The 21,820-nt window shown below is 42.9% G+C and overlaps 1 protein-coding gene across 1 annotated transcript in view; it reads left to right on the top strand.

Annotated features, from left to right (window-relative positions):
* ADAMTS12 (ADAM metallopeptidase with thrombospondin type 1 motif 12) overlaps nucleotides 1–20,998 on the top strand; it is an 808,982-nt gene extending 787,984 nt beyond the window's left edge. The window contains exon 24 of the mRNA XM_073620835.1: nucleotides 19,834–20,998. Coding sequence (XP_073476936.1) covers nucleotides 19,834–19,976 — 143 coding nt within the window. The 3' untranslated portion in view covers nucleotides 19,977–20,998. The remainder of the gene's footprint in view (nucleotides 1–19,833) is intronic.
* Nucleotides 20,999–21,820: the final 822 nt, after the last annotated feature.

Here is a 21,820-nt window from a genome sequence, read left to right as displayed (position 1 = left end):
GGTATTGGCGGGGATCCAAGTTGGATGCCCGCACCAGTGTGCACCCGGCTCGCAAGGTGTCAATCTCGCCAATAAAAGTGGCTTTACGCTTCATACACATGATAGGACTTTGTACAAACTTTCCCTTGGATTTTTGTACAAAGGGGGCCGGGATCTGGGGGCCCCCTCTTTAATAAGGGGGCCCCCAGATCCCGGCCCCCCACCCTAAGTGGATGAGGATGGGGTACATTGTACCCCTACCCATTCACCTAGGGAAAAAAGTGTCAATAAAAAAAAACACTACACAGGTTTTTTATAGTAATTTATTAGACAGCTCCGGGGGTCTTCTTCCGACTTCGGGGGTCTTCTTCCGACTTCGCCGCTCTCTCCGGCCTCTTCTTCCGGTGTCCGGTTCTTCTCCCACTCTCTGGCCTCTTCTCCCGGTGTCCGGTTCTTCTGCCGGCTCCTCCGCGAGAGCGTCGTGTCAACATCGGAAGAAAAGAAGAGGGAGGAAGACAACGTAGAAGACCGGGCCACCGCTAGCAAAAGAGCAGCAAAAGACAGAGGAGGAGCCGGCAGAAGAACCGGACACCGGAGAAGAGGCCAGAGAGGGCGGAGAAGAACTGGACACCGGGAGAAGACGCTGGAGAGAGCGTAGAGGAACCGGACACCGGGAGAAGACGCCGGAGAGACCCCCGAAGTCGAAAGAAGACCCCCGAAGTCGGAAGAAGACCCCGGAGCTGCCTAATAAATTACTTTAAAAACCTGTGTAGTGTGTTTTTTTTATTGACACTATTTTTCCCTAGGTGAATGGGTAGGGGTACGATGTACCCCATACTCATTCACATAGGGTGGGGGGCCAGGATCTGGGGGCCCCCTTATTAAAGGGGGCTCCCGGATTCCGATAAGCCCCTCGCCTGCAGACCCCGACAACCAATGGCCAGGGTTGTCGGGAAGAGGCCCTTGTCCTCATCAACATGGGGACAAGGTGCTTTGGGGTGGGGGGGCCGCAGGGCGCCCCCCTCCCCCGATGCACCCACCCCCATGTTGAGGGCATGCAGCCTGGTACAGTTATCAGGAGGGGGGCCCTGACCGGCCGGGCTGCATGCTCCGATAAGGGTCTGGTATGGATTTTGGGGGGGCCCCACACCGTTTTTTCGGCGTAGGGGTTCCCCTTACAATCCATACCAGACCGAGTTCATGGTATTCCCCCAAAGTGGAATTCCCTCTTTGCCCGCCGCAGTAGGAAAATGTGTTTTTCCTATTGCATCCAGCGCGAGATGTACAGTACCCTGTCGCCGAGAACCAGATTCTCGCGGCTGCGTACTGTAGTTTGTACAAAAGTCTGATGGTTTTGGACTTTGCTCCATCGGACTTTTGTTGCCGGAAAGTTTGTGCGTTTGCTCAGCCAACAAAAGTCCGATGGAAACAGAAAAAGTTTGTCCGATGGAGTGTACACACGGTCGGATGTTGCTCCAAAACAGCTAATTTGCATGTTTGTTGTCAAAAAGTCTGATCGTGTGTATGGGCCTTAAGAGAACAAGAACACAGATCAAGGATAATTGAAAGGAGTGACTGTAGCCCTCAGGAGCCATTATAACCTCATTGCAAAAAAAAAAGCATGTAAACAAAATGATTGCCACTAATCCCACCCATGTGCACCCAGCACTCTGGACACCAATGCTCGCGTTGGCTGTACTAGGTGTGCATGCGTGGGATTAATGGTGTTTACATTGCCCTTACAATGTGTAAATGTAATGGTTCTCTGCTAGAGCACTGGGTGTGTCACCAATCTAAGGCGTGCAAAGTCAGCGCTATATCAGGAAATGATTTCATTTACATATTGCCTTAGTATCGGTAACGTGGACACTACAAATTCCTTGTATGGGCTGGGCACCAAGTACAGCTAACAGGGCTTTTTTTTCAGTGGGAATGTGGGGGAACGCAGTTCCAGCACTGGAGGTCTAGTGGGATCTATTGTCACAGGTAGGGATCTGTTTTTTGTGTGAGGGTCTATTGTTGCTGGTGGGGGATCTATTGTTTCTGGGGGGAGGGGTCTTATGTTGCCGGTAGAGATCTACTGTTGAGGGAGAGGTCTAATGTTACTGGCTGCTGGAGGGTCTATTGATGCTGCCTGCTGAGAGATCTGTTGTTGCTGCTGTGGGGGGGGGGTCTAATGTTGCTGGGGTGGATCTTTTGTTGCTGGGTGTGATATTTGTTTGTGGGTGGTCCATTGTTACTGTGCAGGGTGGGGGTCTATTATTGTGTGGGGGATCTATTGTTGCTGGGGTGGGGTCTATTGTTGTGTGGGGGATCTATTGTTGCTGGGGTGGGGTCTATTGTTGCTTTGGTGGAGTCCATTGGTGCTGGGGGAGTCTATTCTTGTGTGGGGGATATATTGTTAATGGCGGGGGTCTATTGTTGCTGGCTACATGAGCTATATTTTACCGCTTTTCTTATTCATTAACAAATTCCATACAAATATTTAGCACCACAAAATAATACATGGTTCTGTATTCTCTAAAAGGGGCGGTACTGGGAGGTGGGTAGGGGGTGGAATCAAGGGACGGTGCTCAGAGGTGGGCAGTGGGTGGAGACAAGGGGTGACTCCGAAGGTGGAAGTTCCGGCACCTATTCTGTGAGAAATAAAGCCCTGACAGCAAACATCATGCTCACCTAGGCAAAAAATACGGAAGCACAGGGATGACAAAAAAATGGTATTTACCAAATATAACAAAAAAAGTGAATCTGCCAAAGGAGCGGGTACAAAATAAGATTCGGGAATCTTAAATTGAAGGTCCGCTTTAAGTAAAAAGAAGAGAAGAGAAACGTGCCCAATGTCAATCCTGTTCTATAATCCTATTCTTTCTATAGCATATGTAGTCATCCACAGGGATTTTTTTGGGCTTGAACTTTGTATCCTTTTTCTTTTCTATCTTTTAAATATGAGGAATAATATAAGCTTTGTCTGATATCCCCTAGATTTTCTTTAGAAAAGTTAGCTTTTTTTCTGTAGCCTTATATATATCTCCGGGTTTATTGGAGAATGTATTAGGATGACTATTGTAAGTATGCCAGGCTCTGTATGGAACTGGCATCCTTTTGCCCTAATTAGGCACAACATGACAGATGCCGGACGTTGGATATCAGATTTGATTCTTGTCCTAAGGCTGTTGTAAAATCCACCTGTTCCGGAGGAAAACATGATTCCCTTTGTGCATGAGTTACTGCTATAAATTACCAATTTTATAAACGTACATATATCTTTTCAGCCATGTCAAGATGACCTAGCCGCCCCACTGGACCTGTCTGTTCAGAAACGCCAATGCATAAAAAAATATTTCATAGGTGGAAAAGAAAATCCTTATGTAATAGGAAGCAAAAAAATTAATAGCTGGTAAAAAAAATATGTACACAAATGTTTTAAAGCTGAACTCCAGAAAAACAGCTTAATACACATTTATTGTTTAATTGGACGTCTACCAAGGTACAGTGGAACCTTGGTTAATGAGTGACGAGGTTAACGAGTGTTTTAAAAGACGAGCAACTTTTTTTTTTAAATTCTGACTCGGCTTGTGAGTGTTGTCTCGCAAAACAAGCAGAATTCAAGCTAATGGGGTGTGCAGTACCGCATTTCGTCAATGGTGCGGGGGCGCTAGTGACACTCGGAACAGTTCGGAGCCGTTCGGAAATACTCGGAATCACTCGGACATACTGAGAAACACTTGGAAAAACTCTGTTCCTGAGTGTTTCCGAGCCTTTCCAGAGCTGTCCCCGAGTATTTCTAAAGCTCTCCGGTGCCCCCCCACCTCTGGCCACATGCGGTATTGCATGCAATAGAAGTCAATGCGGAATTAATTATCTTCATTTCCATTGACTTCTATGGGGAAACTCGCTTTGATATGTGAGTGCTTTGGATTACAAGCATTCTCCTGGAACAGATTATGCTCGTAATCCAAGGTTCCACTGTATGTATAAAAGGGCATGACAGACAACTGGTTAAATCAAGCTCACAGCTGCTTCTGTGTTTGAATAACTGCATTGGAGGGCAGGGGAGATAATGTCTCCATAAAAAGTACCTGTCACCTGTCCATGCTGTCACATAGGGGAAAAAAAAAGAATTATAGTATAAAAATTTAAATCATTACAAAAAAAATGTAAACGCACACAGTCACCCCGACACATACTATAAAAAGCACGCGTAGGGCGAGCACGTGTATATAAACATCAATTACGCCGCACATGTGAGGTCTCGTTGTGAATGTCAGAGTGAGGGTAATAATTCTAGGGCCATAGTTCATGGTTAAACTGATACTAAAGTCTCGTTTTTTTTTTTTTTCTTTGAAAATAATAAACATGTTATATCTACCTGCCCTGTGCAATGGTTTTGCACAGAGCAGCCAAGATCCTCTTCTTTTCAGGTCCCTCTTTGGTGCTTCTGGTCCCTCCCTCCTGTTGAAAGCCCCCACAGCAAGCAGCTTGCTATGGCGACACCCGAGCCGCAGCTCCATTTGTCCATTCAGACACAGAGCCACGGTTCGACTCTGCACCTCTCTCTGCTCATTGGCTAATTGAATTTGATTGACAGTCACGGGAGCCAATGGTGCCGCTGCTGTGTCTTAGCCAATCAGGAGGGAGAGTCCCGGATGACCAAGACATTTGTGCACATCGCTGGACCGAGATGGGGCTCAGGTAAGTATTGGGGGGGGGGGGAGCTGAGGGGGCTGCTGCACACAGAAGGCTTTTTATCTCAATGTATAGAATGCATTAAGATAAAAAAAATCTTCTGACTTTACAACCACTTTAACTCTAATCTGATAACCTGTAAAGGCTTTTAACCATTTCCCCCAGGTTGACATCATATGACGTCAGGGACTTGAAGTAGAGATATCTGGATGATGACTATAGCTACAGGCATCATCCAGATATGTTTGTTTTTTTCGGCTGACAATTCCCTGCGATGTAAAAGCCATCATAGCGGCTGTTTAGCAGCTTGATTGAGGGGAGGTCTCTTGTGCTCCAGTGCTTCCTCAGTCTCTCCGGTGCGATCGGGGAGTCGGAGAATGAATCCGCCAGCGGCGGCGGTTTACTATAGAGCTAGCCATGGAACAGATGGTCCCCAGCCATCTCTATGACCCTCGGAGGCTCTCTCTTCCTGTCAACATCTTCATTGTTTGCGCATGAGCATTGCAGCCCAACTGCTTATGCCTATCTTGCTGCTTATCCCTATCCATGTTTGAGTTCTGTTGTATAGGAGTTTGCAAGAGGCCAATAACAAGTAAAATTCAGCTACTTACACTGCATTTAAAATAATGCAATAATGACATATTGATGAATAAAGAGATCCATTTGTGGCCGGTGACTACTCACCCTGCATGTGGGGGGGGGGGTACCTCTTCTTGTGTATGCGCTCATCAATGCCCGGAACCAGGTGGGGCTGCTGTCATCTGAACTCAACATTAGGGTGGAACCCCAACTTAGAAGTGAGCCACACACCTTGTGCAGCTGTGTCACAACTTGAGGATTCTTACTGAGAAGCACTCTGCTTCATATTGCTGCACACCTTGTCTTCCAGAATGTAGCATTTAGAAGGGGACACCGCTGTGCTTGTGTCCTGCTCCACCAATTCAGCTTTCCTCAGCCACCTCACTCCCAGTGACACAATGGGGTCCCGTGCATTAAGTGCGGACCTCATACGTGCACTTAATTAACTCCTTTCTCTCTCTAATGCAGCTAGGTCCAAGGGGTCTCTGTACCGTGGGTTCGGTCCCGATTGCATTTGGGGAACTAAGGCATCAACCTCTTCATAACTGGAAGACCTGTCACCCATGCCTGGTATCGCTCTCTGCTGTCTGGCTCCTATTACATTTCAACCAGTTCATGGTTACCCATAGCAACTACACACTTCCTGCCAACTATTCTGCTCAGTTAAGCCTTTGTTGTGGCTTTTTGTTCCCTTCACTTCACCCCCATATGTGCTTACAGGCCCTGTTCTTCTAGATATGCCACGTACCTCCAAGCACCCCTTTTGAATAACCTCATGCCAGGTATGAAACAGTTGATCAGACTTTACTGGACAATACAGTCTAATGCTGCGTACACACGATCGCACATTCTGACAACAAAATCCATGTTTTTTTTTCTGACGGATGTTGGCTCAAACTTGTCTTGCATACACACGGTCACACAAATCTTGTCAGAAATTCTGAACATCAAGAACACGGTGACGTACAACACGTACAATGAGCCGAGAAAAATGAAGTTCAATAGCCAGTGCGACTCTTCTGCTTGATTCTGAGCATGCGTGGAATTTTGTGCGTCGGAATTGTGTACACACGATCGGAATTTCCGACAGATTTTGTTGTTGGAAAATTTGAGATCCGGATCTCAAATTTTGTTTGTCGGAAATTCCGACAGAAAATGTCCGATGGAGCCTACACACGGTCAGTATTTCCGACAACAAGCTTCCATCGAACATTTCCCGTCGGAAAATCTGACCGCGTGTACGGGGCATAACAGTGCAAAAATAGTTTTTTCCTCTCTAACTAGACCCAGGCTGCCTGGTGCGTACCTTCCCAAAGGTGAAAGTCCAAGAGTCCTGCCTAGGCAGACTTTCCTAGAGTGTGCTCCATATGTTGCTGGTGGTTACATTTTTAGGCTTGGCCTCTTGATTCCTTCTCATGCAGGCCACGGCAGAAAGCCCCTGAGCAGAGCCTTCCCCCCTTTTATTGATAGCACAGGGTGGAGAGCAGAGCCCAGAAATGCCCTGGAAAATGCAGAGACTGGTTTAACCCCATCCTACCTGGTCAGCCTGAAGAAACTAACTAACCAACTTGTAAGCATTTGCTTACACATTAATTTGTGTCTATAAAGTATTTGTCTGGAGGTCAACTTAAAATAAAAAAAAGGTTTTTTTTTTCAAATTTGATCATCCTACTGATTTATGCCTTAATGCTCCGCTATCATACTTCAAGATTTCATCCATGGCCTCCAGTTTTTGTTAGGCACCTGTGACCCGGTAAGCTACCTACTAAACACTGTAACATCTACAACATTAAAAAAATATATAATATATACAGTATATCTCTCGCGTTACAGTCCATACCTCTCCTAATACAGGAAAGGATTTTGCTCGCTTTGGAAACCGCTGCTTGGTATTGAATGCTATCATTAAGCTTATGATCTACCAAAACCAGCAGATCCTTCACTATTGGTGCGGAGGGTGATAGGGGGTTTGGCCTCAGCAGAAGGGACACTGTTCAAGAAGGACAGAAGCGAGGGTGGGGTGTTGTGCTTTTGGTTCAAACATCCAGCTAATCACAGAGCCTGTCTTACAAGTGAATTCAGTGCTACAGAAAGCTGTCAGAGACTGAAGACATGTAACAGGAGATGGTCAGAGACTGCAAATGCGCTACAGGGCTTATTGGAGAAAGCAGACAAGTCAGACATCATAGCTGGGGGACATATAACATATGACTGCTAGAAATCACTGTCCCCTTTGCATGTCAATACTTCCACATACGTGCTCCTTATAGCCCTCTTAAAATGTACCTGTGCTACATTTGATATTTCTCCCTGCAAGATCCATTGTAAAACATTAGTGGAAATAAAAAAAAAAAACTTAAAAAGATAAAAGGGATGGAGAGCACAGAAAAAAGTAAGATGATTTGAAAGAAATAAGCCAAGCTATTAACTACTACAAAAAGCATGCTGATTGGAGGAGAAAGCAGAGGGACGGAGAGATGAACTCATCACTATGCTGCTTCTCCTTTCACTGTCCAGTCATAATCTGGGGCGGGTCCAGGGTGAGCTGGGCTCAGTAGAAGTGGGTTGAATGATGCTAGCCACCAGACTGAGGACATCTAGTAGCAGACAGAAGTACTGTGGGGAGAATCTCAGGATTGAAGGTGAATATTGCAGTAAAAGGATGGTTTTCTAATTTTATCTTTTAAAGAGCTGTTCGTTTTCATCCTATTTGAGGCTGAAGTTCTGCTTTAAAGATAATCGGTCACTTGGAGTGGGAGATACATTGCTGGAGGTATGAAGTGCAGGTAGCTAAAGGCACATGCCTGGAACACTATCTCCATTCTTTCTGTAATGGCCACCTCTAGCACGCACCTGCAGCAATGTGTTTCTCCTTCCCCCGGAAATAGGTTTAAAAATAAACTGATCGTTTTTATTTCTTTATTTGTATGCTCATGGGTTGTCTTCAAATTGGCCCTCAAATCTACACACTTCAGAAAAAAATACCTACAAATCTTTGTCACACGGATCACTCGAACCTTGGGAAAAGAAAAAAAAAGTAAGTCAAACCCGTAACAAGACTTCCTTACTGCGACAGAGTAGCAATCAGACACTATTCAACCAGATTAGAAATCTAAAAAACCCACTTCAGCCGCCCACAATCAATATCTGTTCTGCATAATAGTGAACACTCTGTTATGAAGTCTTGAAAACAATCTCTGATTTTGCAGCAGATTAGCACAATTATATAATCACGCTTAACCACTTCAGCCCCGGAAGATTTGGCTGCTGAATAACCAGGCCATTTTTTGTGATTCGGCACTGCGTCGCTTTAACTGACAATTGCGTGGTCGTGCGAGGCTGTACCCAAACAAAATTGACATCCTTTTTTTTCCCCACAAATAGAACTTTCTTTTGGTGGTATTTTATCATCCCTGCGGTTTTTATTGTTTGCGCTATAAACAAAAAAAGAGCGACAATTTAAAAAAAAAAAAACAATATTTTGTACTTTTTGCTATAATAAATATCCCCATTTATTTAAAAAAAAGCTAATTTTTTCTCAGTTTAGGCCGATATGTATTCTTCTACATATTTCTGGTAATAAAAATCACTAATCATCAATAAGCGTATATTGATTGGTTTGCGTAAAAGTTATAGCGTCTACAAAATAGGGGATAGATTTATAGCATTTTTATTATTATTTTTTTTTTTTTACTAGTAATGGCGGCGATTTGTGATTTTTATCAGGACTGCAACATTATGGTGGACACATCGGACACTTTTGACACATTTTTGAGACCATTGGCATTTATACAGCGATCAGTGCTATAAAAATGCACTGACTACTGTATAAATGTCACTGGCAGGGAAGGGGTTAACACTAGGGGGTGATTAAGGGGTTAATTGTGTTTCCTAGGTGTGTTTATAACTGTGAGGGGATGTGACTGACTGGAGGAGGAGCCAGATCACTGATCCTACTTAGTAGGAACACACGATCTGTCCCTCCTTCCCTATCAGAACAGGGATTTGTGTGTTTACCTCTTGTGCTCCCTCGTGTGTGTTTTTAACTGTGGGGGGAGGGGACTGACCTAGAGGAAATGAGCAGATCATGGTTCCTAGCTATTAGGAACTCACAATGTCTCTCCTCACAGAACCGAACGGATATCTGTGTGTTTACATACACACGTCCCTGTTCTGCCTCGTCACAACCGTCGGCCACGAGTATCGGCACCCCTGCAGTGCTATCCCACTTAAAGGAGCCGAGGTAGAGCTACAACGGCTCACGGGATCGTGCCAGCCTGCCGCAGTATAATGACAGCGGCTGGTCGGCAAGTGGTTAAAAATGTCATAATTAGAGTAGGTGGAAGAGACCATAGAAAGCATGACTCCACTTTTGTCCACCTACATACCTTACAACCTTAAAAAATTAAATAAAGGGCATATTAAAGGGTAAATCTGTCCAGAAGGGGTTCTCATTAGAAATGAAGCCTAGACCTCTTTGCAAAGGCCAGTGCTTACAGCAAGGAGTGTAGGAGCCTCTCGTAATAGCCAGAGCAAGTGTGTAGACCCAGGAATTAGCACAGAAATCTCAGCAATAGAGTCCTTGGGATATGTAAGGAACTGTCATCAAAAGTGTATGTCTTCGGCAAATCGATGTATCATTTTTAGGTGATTTTTGTACTACAGGGCACATTAGGCCTGCCACTGATCTGCCTGTGACAAGCCCAACCGGGACAGGGGCTTTTGGAGGGGACTGCAGGCTAGCCTCTTTTGTGCTGACTTTGGGCCCTGGGCATTTGAGAGGGCTCTATTCTTTGGGAGGTGAGTGCCTGGGGAACCTTTGGAGTAGTTTTGCTTTGCATTCAAGTCCATGTCTCCCTGAAACACTCAGAGAACTAGAGAAACTGGATACAGATTTGGGGCCTCTGTGCCCAAAACAGCATTGACTGTTTCAACCCTCTCCTAGACTCAGAGACTCTAAGCAGACGATAATCAGCTAAACACAACCTGATCCTGGGGTCTACTGCTGTTTATTAAAGTGTTATGTGTTTGTTGTTAAGTATCTTTCTCCCATTGTTAATTGAGTCACCAATTGTTTCTGTCAGTTTGCTAATTCTCCTGATGTGATTAGTCTGGTGTCAACTTTACCTCGTTACATAACCATTGTGGGATGTTTACCTAAATGTGTAATATTTGTTTTTTTTTTCATTGGGGACTGTCCCTGTTTTTGAAGTGTATAAAAACTGTCTTTCTGTTCAATAAAATGATCCCTTTGGTTTTTACCTCAACACCTTGTCTGTGTAAGAAGCTTGGGGTAAAGGGCAGGTATTAGCTATTGGTGTGCTGAAAGGGTTTGGAGGGCAGGAGGCACCATTAGGTGGAGGCACCCAGGAGGGGTGCCAGGTGGTCCGTCACATTGCCTAAACCCTACCACAACATAGATATTCTTTAAGCATATCTAAACCCATAAACAAACCTTTAATATATTGCAGTTTACCATTATTTTCATATGTTAATTGTGCAATTAACAGGTTACCTGTCCCAGGGTGGCTACGATCACTCCTATATGTGGACAGAGCCATGGTTACGCAGACTGGAGAGCAGTAGGCCTTCCAGGTCTAGGCCCAGAGTGAGAGACTCCATGTGAGGACCCACCACAGGGGGATTCATGTAAGAGCATATGGCAGGATGGCTGGACTTTAAGAGTTTAAGTTGGTGGTAATGATGTGTTCTGCACTGTTAAATGGGAAATTAAAAAGCTGTTGTGCCAAATTGTTAACCATGTTATAATCAGTAAACCATGTGGACATCCCTTTATTTGCAGAGGTGGGCTACAGGACAAGTTGTACAGAGAAAGTGGGCTTCAGCCCTACAGCATGTGATTTACAATATGATGGAGTTTATGGCTTTACAGGTGTGTGCATACCCTATCCCTAACAAAAGAGAGGCCGTGCCCTTGGCCAGTGGCAGTGAATTGAGGCTGCCAACATATTTGCCTTTGTTTATGTCCAGTCCATGTGAGATTGATAGGTTTGTGGTTTACAAAAGATAGATAAAGTTGTTATCACTTTCTGTAAGTTGAACAGAAAGTACTAAGGATTAGGGGTCGACCGATATATCGGCCGGCCGATATATCGGCCGATATTTGGCGTTATTTACTTAATCGGCATCGGCCGATTGTGCTGATAAAAAAGGCCGATTGTAACTTCAGCCGTGACTTGCAAATGACTTCTGTAATAGAAGTTAATGCAAGTTGCCTTAAGTTATCCGTGAAGTTTTCTTCTCTCCTCCTCTGGGCAGCCTGCCAAGTCTGATAAGAAGATACATTGTATCTTTCAGGTTCTTTTTATCAATAGACTGAACTCCGTGGAGAAGTTCTCAGTTTAACCATTTAAAGACTAAATCTTTTCTGACACTTGTTGCTTACAAGTAAAAATCCTGTATTTTCTGCTAGAAAATCACTTAGAACCCCCAAACATTATATATATTTTTTTAGCAGAGACCCTAGGGAATAAAATGGTGATTGTTGCAATATTTTATGTCACACGGTATTTGCGCAGCGGTCTTTCAAACGCAATTTAAAAAAAAAAAAATACAGTAATGAATTAAAAAAAAAAACCTAAGCAGTAAAGTTAGCCCATTTTTTTTCGTCCAAAAGTTTTGATTACCTGTTTTTGTGTATTTAATATTTTAGTTTTTTTTTTTTTTTTTTTTTCGTTTTCTAAATTATACATACAAGTGAACTGATTGGAGGTTTGTTTTGTTTAATGTTTAAATGAAAAAAAATTTCTGTATTACTTAAGGTTGCTTTCACACTGGAGCAGGCATGCGTTGATGGTAAAACGCTGCTAGTTTTAGGGGCGCTTTACCGTCATTTTAGAGGCGCTATTCGGCTGCTAGCGGGGCGCTTATAACCCAGCTAGCGGCCGAGGAAGGGGTTAAATGCGCCCCTGAAGCGCCGCTGCCAAAACGCTTTGCAGGCGCTTCGGCAGCGGTGCACATTCATTTCAATGGGCAGGAGTGGTGGAGGAGCGGTATTGCACCGCTCCAAAGATGCCATTTGCAGGACTTTTTTTACATCCTGCCAGCGCATCGCCTCAGTGTGAAAGCACTCGGGATATCACACTGAGACTGCAGGGGAGCCATTTTACAGGCACTTTACAGGCGCTATTTTTAGCCCAAAAGCGCCTGAAAAACGCCCCAGTGTAAAAATCTAACTGTTAGATTTTATGAGATGAAGGGAAAAAAGAAAAAAAAAAAATCGGCCAAATATATCGGCCCAAAAAAATCGGCATCACATATCGGCCATCGGCCACCGCGATTTCTAAATATCGGCATCGGCATCGGCCAGAGAAAAAACCATATCGGTCGACCTCTACTAAGGATGCTGCATTTTACGCAAGGTCAACAGGTATTTTCTGTACTTGTTAAACCTCTTATACTAATTGACAAAAAAAACTATTGAGGTCACCACATCTAAGGAACTGGTACCTGGAAATTATTACATCGTTGGTCTTAGGTTTAGGCAGGGTGGATTTGATTTAAATCAAGTTGATTTAAATCACAATTTATATCATGATTTACATCACTAGTAAAAAGGCTTGATTTAAATCATAATTTTAACAGCAACTGTCATCTCTGTCCCGCAGTGGCTCCTCCTCTGACCCGCTGTTGACTCACCGACAGTCCCATTCACTTTATGATGGATCTGAAATGACAGGTGCTCTTTAAATGTAAGGACTCCTTCTTGCTGGTAGTTAGAATCTTTAATATTTGCAAACAAAATGAAGGTTTCCTATTTAGAATAATAAGCTGTCAGGTTAGTAAAACAGCGATATCAGAAACAATTCAATAATGCAGTTTGTAGTGAACATAGATTTGCAAAACAATGGGATAAAGGAATATTCCTGAACTTTGTTTTATCTCATGGTTACTGTGAAATTGTGTGAATGCATCAATGCAGTGCATGTTATCTCAGCTTGCAGAGCTTGGAATGAATGAATGAGTTTACCAAAAATGTAAATATTGCAGAATATACAACCTCATACTACATAACTAAGCTCCATTTCATGCTGAATAAACTAAATTATTAATGTATCTTAAATAGAAAACTATCTTTAGATAGATTTGTACTCCAAAAGCATTTTATTAAAATAAATTAGATTTAATTAAAAAAAAATCAGATTTAAATAAAAAAAAAATCACATTTTTCAAATTTTATTTTTAAATCATCGATTTTTACCCACCTTGGGTTTAGGTATCCTTTAAGCTATTCTTTGGTTTCCTAAAAAAATAAAATTGCCTTTGATAGAAAATGTACCTGTCCCGCTGTTGATACTGCTGATCCTCATACGTTTATAGTTTTTGATAGAATATGGAAGGATTGAAGCCCCTGCTCGTTTATTTATTTGCCGTCTTTATACCAATGGTGAAAGTTCCTATCACTTTCTGTTCCAAAAGTGCAACAGGAAGTTATAGGAAATCCCTCAAAGTGAAGGGACAGTCGTTCCCAGTGTACCTATTTGAAGATTTCCTCTCACCTGTTGTTTAACCACTTCGGCCCCGGAAGGATTTGCCCCCTTAATGACCAGGCAGTTTTTTGTGATACGGCACTGCGTTGCTTTAACTTACAATTGTGCTGTCGTGCGACGCTGTACCCAAACAAAATTGACGTCTTTTTTTTCCCCACAAATAGAGCTTTCTTTTGGTGGTACTTATCTCTGCAGTTTTTATTTTTTGCGCTATAAACAAAAAAAGAGTGACAATTTTGAAAAAAAAATCATATTTTTTACTTTTCGCTATAATAAATATCCAAAAAAAATTAAAAAATTAAAAAAAATTCTTCATCAGTTTAGGCCAATATGTTTAGGCCAATATGTATATTGCAATAAGTGTATGTTGATTTTGTATATTGATTGGTTTGCGCAAAAGATATAGCGTCTACAAAATAGGGAATAGATTTATGGCATTTTTATCATTTTATTAATTTCAGATCGGACACTTTTTTGGGACCGCTGACATTTATACAACGATCAGTGCTATGAAAATGCACTGATTACTGTATAAATGTCACTGGCAGGGAAGGGGTTAACACTAGGGGGCGATCAAGGGGTTAAGTGTGTCCCTTAGGTGTGTTTATAACTGTGAGGGGAATGTGACTGACTAGAGGAGGAGCCAGATCATTGTTCCTACTCAGTAGGAACAACGATCTGTCCCTCCTTCCCTGTCAGAACAGGGATTTAAACGTAAACCCACTAATAACTTAAAATGTAAGTAAGACAAAACTTTTCGGTTTTCATTGCTGTCTGTGCTGTGGACATTCACACCTCTGCTTCTCCTGTTGACATTGTCCCAGAGACAGATGGGACAGGAGGGAATCCAAACATTTTTGAGTTGCCATCAGAGAAAAAGGTGAGGAAAAAACATGCATTAGGGAAAAAAAATGTTCAACTGACAATTTAGATGGGCCATCGCCTTACGTATATTTTCTCTCAAGCCTGCTACGTCTCCAGGACAGAAATGTAAAAGGATTGTCCCCTGTGGGACACAGACAGCCAAATTCTTTAATTTAAATAATCTACTCAAAACATTTCTTAGAAGTTGTGAAGAGGAAATGCAGTTACTAGTGATGGTGTAACAATAGATGTTTAAAGGGGAGGTCCACCCTAAAAAAAAAAATTGCATAAAAAAATTCCCAAAAAAATTGGAGGAAAAAAAATAAATACATTTTTATCTTACCTGAAATTGCTGTTGCTAGGCAGGCTTCCTAATCTGCCTCTTCCTATGCGGTGATGTTCAGTCTTCTCCTCCCCGCGTTGTCTTCTGGGGAATGGGGCGCGGTGTGTTATGGGAACTGTGCGTGTCCCACAACACATCGCGTCCCACTCACAAAGCGCTGCGCGACTCGCGCCGGCGCAGTAGGAAATGGGCAGTGAAGCCACAAGGCTCCACTGCCTGTTTCCCTTAGTTGGAATGGCGGTGCCGGGACCCGAGAGCCGAAGGACGGGTCGGGACGGGTCGGCCTCGGGTGGCCGACATCGTGGGCTGCCAGGACAGGTAAGTGTGCTTATTAAAAGTCAGCAGCTACAGTGTTTGTAGCTGCTGACTTCTACATTTTTTTTTTCCCAGCCGGAACCCGCCTTTAAGATAAAAGGAAACCCTAAAGGCAACCAAAGAATTCTGATTAATATGGTTGTCTTTGGGATCATGCTGGGAAGGACAGCAACAACTACTGCTAGGGAAACTGGAGTATTCAGTAGAAGACATACTGTAGGACATGCTGGTAGGTTAATCGGATCCTGTCTAAATTGTCCCTAGTATGTATGAATGTGAGTTAGGGACCTTAGATTAGGGTAGGGACTGATGTGAATGTACAATGTATATGTAAAGCGCTGCGTAAATTGACGGCGCTATATAAGTACCTGAAATAAAATAAAATAAAATAAAAATAATAAAATAAGGACAAGTGCTCCAAGTACCAGAGTCTAATGCCCTGTACACACGAGCGGAATGTCCAACAGAAAAAGTCAGACGGAAGCTTTTCATCGTATATTCCGATCGTGTGTATGCCTCATCGGACTTATTTTTTTGAAAATTATGACGGACCTAGAAAGAGAACATGTTCTAAATATTTCCGACGTGATCAATTCCTATCGAGAAAACCACTCGTCTGTATGCTGTTTCGACGGACCAAAAATGACGCATGCTGTGAAGTACGAGACGGACACTATTGGCTACTGGCTATTGAACTTCCTTTTTCTAATCCAGTCGTACGTGTTGTACGTCACCGCGTTCTGGACGGTCGGACTTTGGTTTGGCCGTGTGTAGGCAAGACCACTTGAATGGAATCCCGTCGGAGTTCCGTCGGAGAAACCTTCGGAGTTTATTCCGACGGCAAAACCGGTCGTGTGTACAGGGCATAAGAAGAGCCATTTTCTGTATGTTGTTCCTGATAGTACTTGATCTTCATCCCTATACCCTGCTACAATACGCTGCTTCCTCCTTTCCCATCCATTTGTGGTCTTAATCTGTTTTTTTATTTTTCTCAATTTATTTTGAAAATGTGTAGAATTTTGGTTGTCAGAAGATTACTTTGCTACTTGAAAATCAAGGGTACAGAAATCTTAGCATTAAAAGCTTGCCAAAAATGACTCTTGATAGTTAAAAACTTTGAAACACAGGAAAGAAACTTTCCTTCTCACCATGCTTGGCTGTTCTATACATCTCCCAGGGGCTTTGTGCGTCTTCTACTGACTTAGAAACATTCTTTGAATTGCCTGATGGATGTGCTGCTTGTGTTAGGCATTAATCAATACAAATTCCTGCAATATAAAAGATCAATATTGCAAATTGTGATTTATCTTTAATTACCGTACATCTTTGAAACTTTGCCTCTTGTGTTTGAAGTTTCTTTTGCTCGTAGGACAGAAATAACATTGGACATTTCACAGTCAGTTTCATACATGGTTTCAGAGATCTTTGATGTTAATGTGTTCAAGCAGCTGGTGTCTTTCTGTATTATAGTGAGCTAAATTATTGTAACTTTATCTTCTTTTTACTGCTTTGCAAATGAACATGATCAGAATTCTGTTTCCTTTTGTTTGATCGTTGTGGCACACAGTCCACAAACCTGTAAAGTTACTCCATTCTTGATAAATAGTAAGGTGACTGTAATCTTTTTAAAGAGAAGATTTTTAAAATGTACAGGACTAAAAAATACGTTTTACATCTAGAAGATTTTTAATTCATTTATAGTGTATACGTTATTCATTAAAAATATTTTTAAAAAATCTTTGATTTACAATTAAAAATTGAATACATGGTACACGCATTACATAATTTTTAGAGTGCTATGTGGTTTCTAAAGAGTGAGCAATCGTTTCAGATGCTGATTTAAATTTAACCACTTCAATACCAGGAACTTAGACACCTTCCCGCCCAGGCCAATTTTCAGCTTTCAGCGCTGTCGCAAAAAATTTTTTTGAAAATAAGTACGTTTTCTTCTTCAATGATGTGCACTGATGGGTACATATTGGTGGCACTGATAGGTGGCACGGATGGGAACTGATGGGCACTGATAGGTGGGCACTGATGGGCACCGATGGACACTGATGGGTGGTACTGATGACACTGATTGATGGCACTGATGCCCCTAAGGGTGGCATTGCTGGGCATCAGTGCTATATAATGGTGCCAATCAGTGCCCATTTGTGGGCACTGATTGGCACAGATTGGGCACTGACTGGGCACATGTGGATGGCCATGGGGTACATACCTGGCCATCCACATGTTGCCCCCTTCCCTGGTGGTCCTAGTGGCGGTCCCTGGTGGTCCAGTGTGGTGATCTGAGGGGGGGCTGCGCTGATAAACAATCAGCGCAGACCCCCCCCGTCAGGAGAACCGCAGATCGGCTCTCCTCTACTCGCATCTCTCAGATGCGAGTGAGGAAAAGCCGATAAACGGCTCTTCCTATTGACATCGTGATCAGCCGTGATTGGACACAGCTGATCACGTGGTAAAGAGCCTCCGCCGGAGATCGGTGTAGAGGTGTGTCAGACTGACACACTGATCCACTGATCGCCGTGATGCGCGCCCCCCCGGCGGCATGTTATCCTGCTGGACGTCATATGATTAATTAAGTGGTTAGTGCATCTGCCAAGCAGCACTAGGGTTGTCGGTTTGAATCTCAACCATGGCACTACCCGCCTGGGGTAGCATGTTCTCCCTATGCCTGGATAGGTTTCCTTTGGGTACTCTGATTTTCTCCCACACTCCAAAGACATGCTGGTAGGTTAATTGGCTAAATTGGCCCTAGTATGCATAGGCATGAATGTGAGTAAGGGACCTTAGATTGTAAGCTCCTTATAGGGGTTGTAAACCTATCCTATGCATTAAGGGGAAAAAACTTCTGGCAGTGACTGGCCCCCCAGCCCCCCCCCCCCCATTTTACTTACCTGAGCCCTAGAACTTGACCCACGGGGACGCGCTGTCTCTCTGCCCGGAGTTCCCGCCTCTTGATTGGATAGATTGATAGCGGCGCAGCTCCCGCTGCTGTCAATCAAATCCAATGACACGGCGCTGGAGGGCGTAGCCTAGTCCTGTATTCGGCCTCTATGGACACCGAATGCTGGACTCGGGAGCACGCCCGCAAGGTAACCCCCTGGGAGAGCGCCTCTCCCAGGGGGTTATCTGATGTGGGGAGGAGTTGCGAGAGCAGCCGAGGGACCCCAGAAGAGGAGGTTCGGGGCCACTCTGAGCAAAACGAGCTGCACAGTGGAGGTAAGTATGATATGTTTGTTTTTTTTTGTTTTTTAAACGAACCTTTAGTGTCACTTTAAGAGCAGAGACCAATGTGAATGTACAATATATTTGTAAAGCACTGCATAAATAAACAGCGCTAGATAAGTACCTGAAAAAAAAAAGGTAACCCCATTGTTTTTATGGTGTGGCAAATGTGGAGGTGCAAGGAATCAATTACAAGCTACTATCAAATAGCGTACAGGGCCTGGTAGATGGGTGCTAACCTCCGAAACATTATTGTGGGAAGACAGGTACAACAAGGGCCAGATTCCAGGCTAAATATTTTATGCACAGCACTGGGGTAAGTGGTCTGCTTCTTTGACAGAGAACTGTCTCTCTCTCTCTGGCCATGCCTGTATAGTGCCCAAACATGGAGTGGGTTATGTCAACTTTGGTTCTGTTAAAGTGATAATAAAGTCTTGTTTTCTTTTTTCGTTAAAAATTAACAAACATGTTATACTTACCTGCTCTGTGTAGTAGTTTTGCACAGAGCAGCCCAGATCCTCCTCTTCTCGGATCCCTTGCCCGCGTTCCTGTCCCCTCCTCCTGCCAAGTGCCCCCAGAGCAAGAATCGTGCTTCTTTGAATGGACACGCAGAGCAGTGGCTCAGCGCACCCAAGCTGAGCTGCTGCTCTGTGTGTCCATTCAGACACGGAGCCGCGGCTTGGACCCATCCCCACTTTCTCCTCATTGGCTCACTGACTTTGACAACAGGGGGGGGGGGCAATGGCACCCCACTAATGTCTCAGCCAATGAGGAGGGAGAGTCCCAGACAGCACTTGTGCAACATCGCTGGATCAAGATGGGGCTCGGGTAAGTACTAGGGGGGCTGCTGCACACATAGAATGCATTAAGATAAAAAAAACTTCTAACTTTAGAACCACTTTAAGTCTGGTGTTGTCTACTGCCTGAGGACATCCAGGCTCTCCTGGATGACCTTGCAGGGCGTCAGGACTGTGTATGCTTCTGCTGCAGAGTTTGGCTGATTTATGTCACAGTTCATAGCACAGGAATAAAGAAGCATGAAAGGGCGCCAAGGAAATTTGGTTGGGTGTTAGGAACATTGTAGTTTTGTATTTCCACTTTTGCTCTGGTTTTCATTAACTAATACACATGAGACACTTCAATTTAGCCCAATGCTGGTATACTCAGTGAAAATTCTTCTTCTCTGCATTTTACTGCAGAACAAAATAAAGACCAACAAAGACCAACAACAACCCCTCCATGGCATAATTGCCAAACTTTAGTAAGCAGAAATATTCCTGGCAAAATACCTGCATGACAGATTTATTTGTTTTTATCTCCTTGCAGATGTTCCATTGTGTAAGAAAGACAAGCTGTCAATTAATTTCTGCAATACTGTGAAGTCTATTGGGAAGTGCTCGTTGAAATCCATTCAGTCTCAGTGCTGCTTCACGTGTACCAGGCAAGAAGAGTCTCTACAAGGAGGCTGAGTCAATCATCAGCCTCATCAGGCTGGTTCATTCTCCATCTACTGCAATACATGAACTGAGGATATCACATTCTAAAACAAAATCAATGAATGTCATCCAAAAACAGAACCAAGTTACCTATTTCTCAGCACAAGACCTGAACTCATTATTTGGGGACCAGCTGGACCTTACCCCAAGGTTTTATTCCCAAATTGTAGCAATATCATTGGAGAATCTGATGAGGTGAAACCAACAGGGTTCTTGACAAGCACAGTGGTGCCTATGAACCAACATAAAGCAAAAGCACTGCTAAGTATTGCAACTGCCGATGACCAATAATAACGAACAGTTCAGTGCTGCATCGGTCTCTGGAGAATATGTATCAGCTCTGCATTTTATCCATGCTCAGAAGTGTTTGTTTATAAGTCAAAAATGCAAAAGCAGTTAAGTATTGAAAATATAAAAAAAAAAAATCTTTATGGTGCCCTACTTTCAATACACTAATATAATAACATTTTATATCATGGAGGATCATACAGGTTATAAATAGATATGAATGCATACTTTTAATATTTTTGAAAAACTGTATTTATGATACCATCAAATATGGCCATTAGTTTTACTCTGAAAAAACAAGAGCACTGTTTAAAGTTGATTTCAGATGTAGTGATAAAGTATCCTAGGAAGTCATCTATTACTCTAGTCCAGCCTTTCTCAAACTTTTTAATGTGGAGTAACCCTTCAAAACCTTTTTGTTCTCAGGGAACCCTTGTTTATAATTACTATATCTAAAGCTCACTGTACTTTAGAGTAATGGTCAATAAGAAGAAGCCTCCTTACATTTGTGGTCAGTGGTAAGAATCTCCCTCCTTCTTGTACGACATCAGATTGTATGATTTTAGTTTAATTAATACAGCTTTCGTCCAAAAATGCAATACAAATACACTACAACACATTATATCACTTCCAAATTTTTATTCTGTCTTACAAGAATTTTGTACTTTAGTATCCTCAATATGGGAAAGGTTCCTCGGGGGGGGTTAGCAGCAAGGTTAATAATATCAGGGAATTAATAAGTTAACAGATCTTTATTGAAAAGCTGGCATAGCTTGGACACATAAAAGTTAAAATATAAGCTCTGGTATGATATGATACCATTCCAAATACAGAAATTGCAAACACAATATTATATACAGCATCACATATTAGAGGGTCTGTCATATAAAACTCCCGACGCGTTTTGACCTACATGGTCACAGTCTTCCTTAGGGGATAGGTTTGCTGTTTAGAAAATTAAATTTTAACATTTCAAATGTCATCAAATTGTTAATAGACAGTTTCTATTAAGAAAACATAGGGTATAGTTACCAATAGAAGGTGTAAGTGGGGGGATTTCCTAGCCAGAATTCATTTAAAAATTGATGATCCCATGGGGGAACCTTTCCCATATTGTATTCATTTGGGGAGTGCAGCACCAATATCCCCCACACCATGTGTCTTTCCCATGCTATGCTTTACTACACATGTGTACTAAGCTTTAAAGAGATCACTGATGTCAGTGGTGACTTATCTGAAAGGCATTAATTGCTCCTTGCTCAAGGAAACCTTAGCAACCTTTTTCAACCTTTTTAACAAAGAAGAACCCTTGAAATAACTTTCTGTGTTCGGGGAACCCCTGCTTAAAATTACTATATCTATAATTCATGATACAGTAGTGTGATGGTCAGTGGGAAGAATGTTCCTTACACTTAGGCATTAGGAAAAATGTGCCCCTTACAGAAAGCAAAAAGGATCAACGGTAGGAGTTTATCTGAGAGGCAGAAATTGTTTATTGTTCAAGGGACCCCTAGAAACAGCTGGAGGAA

This window comes from Aquarana catesbeiana, linkage group LG01 (assembly GCF_042186555.1).
Source record: "Aquarana catesbeiana isolate 2022-GZ linkage group LG01, ASM4218655v1, whole genome shotgun sequence".
NCBI classification, from domain to species: Eukaryota; Metazoa; Chordata; class Amphibia; order Anura; family Ranidae; genus Aquarana; species Aquarana catesbeiana.
This window is presented reverse-complemented; position numbering and strand designations above follow the sequence as displayed.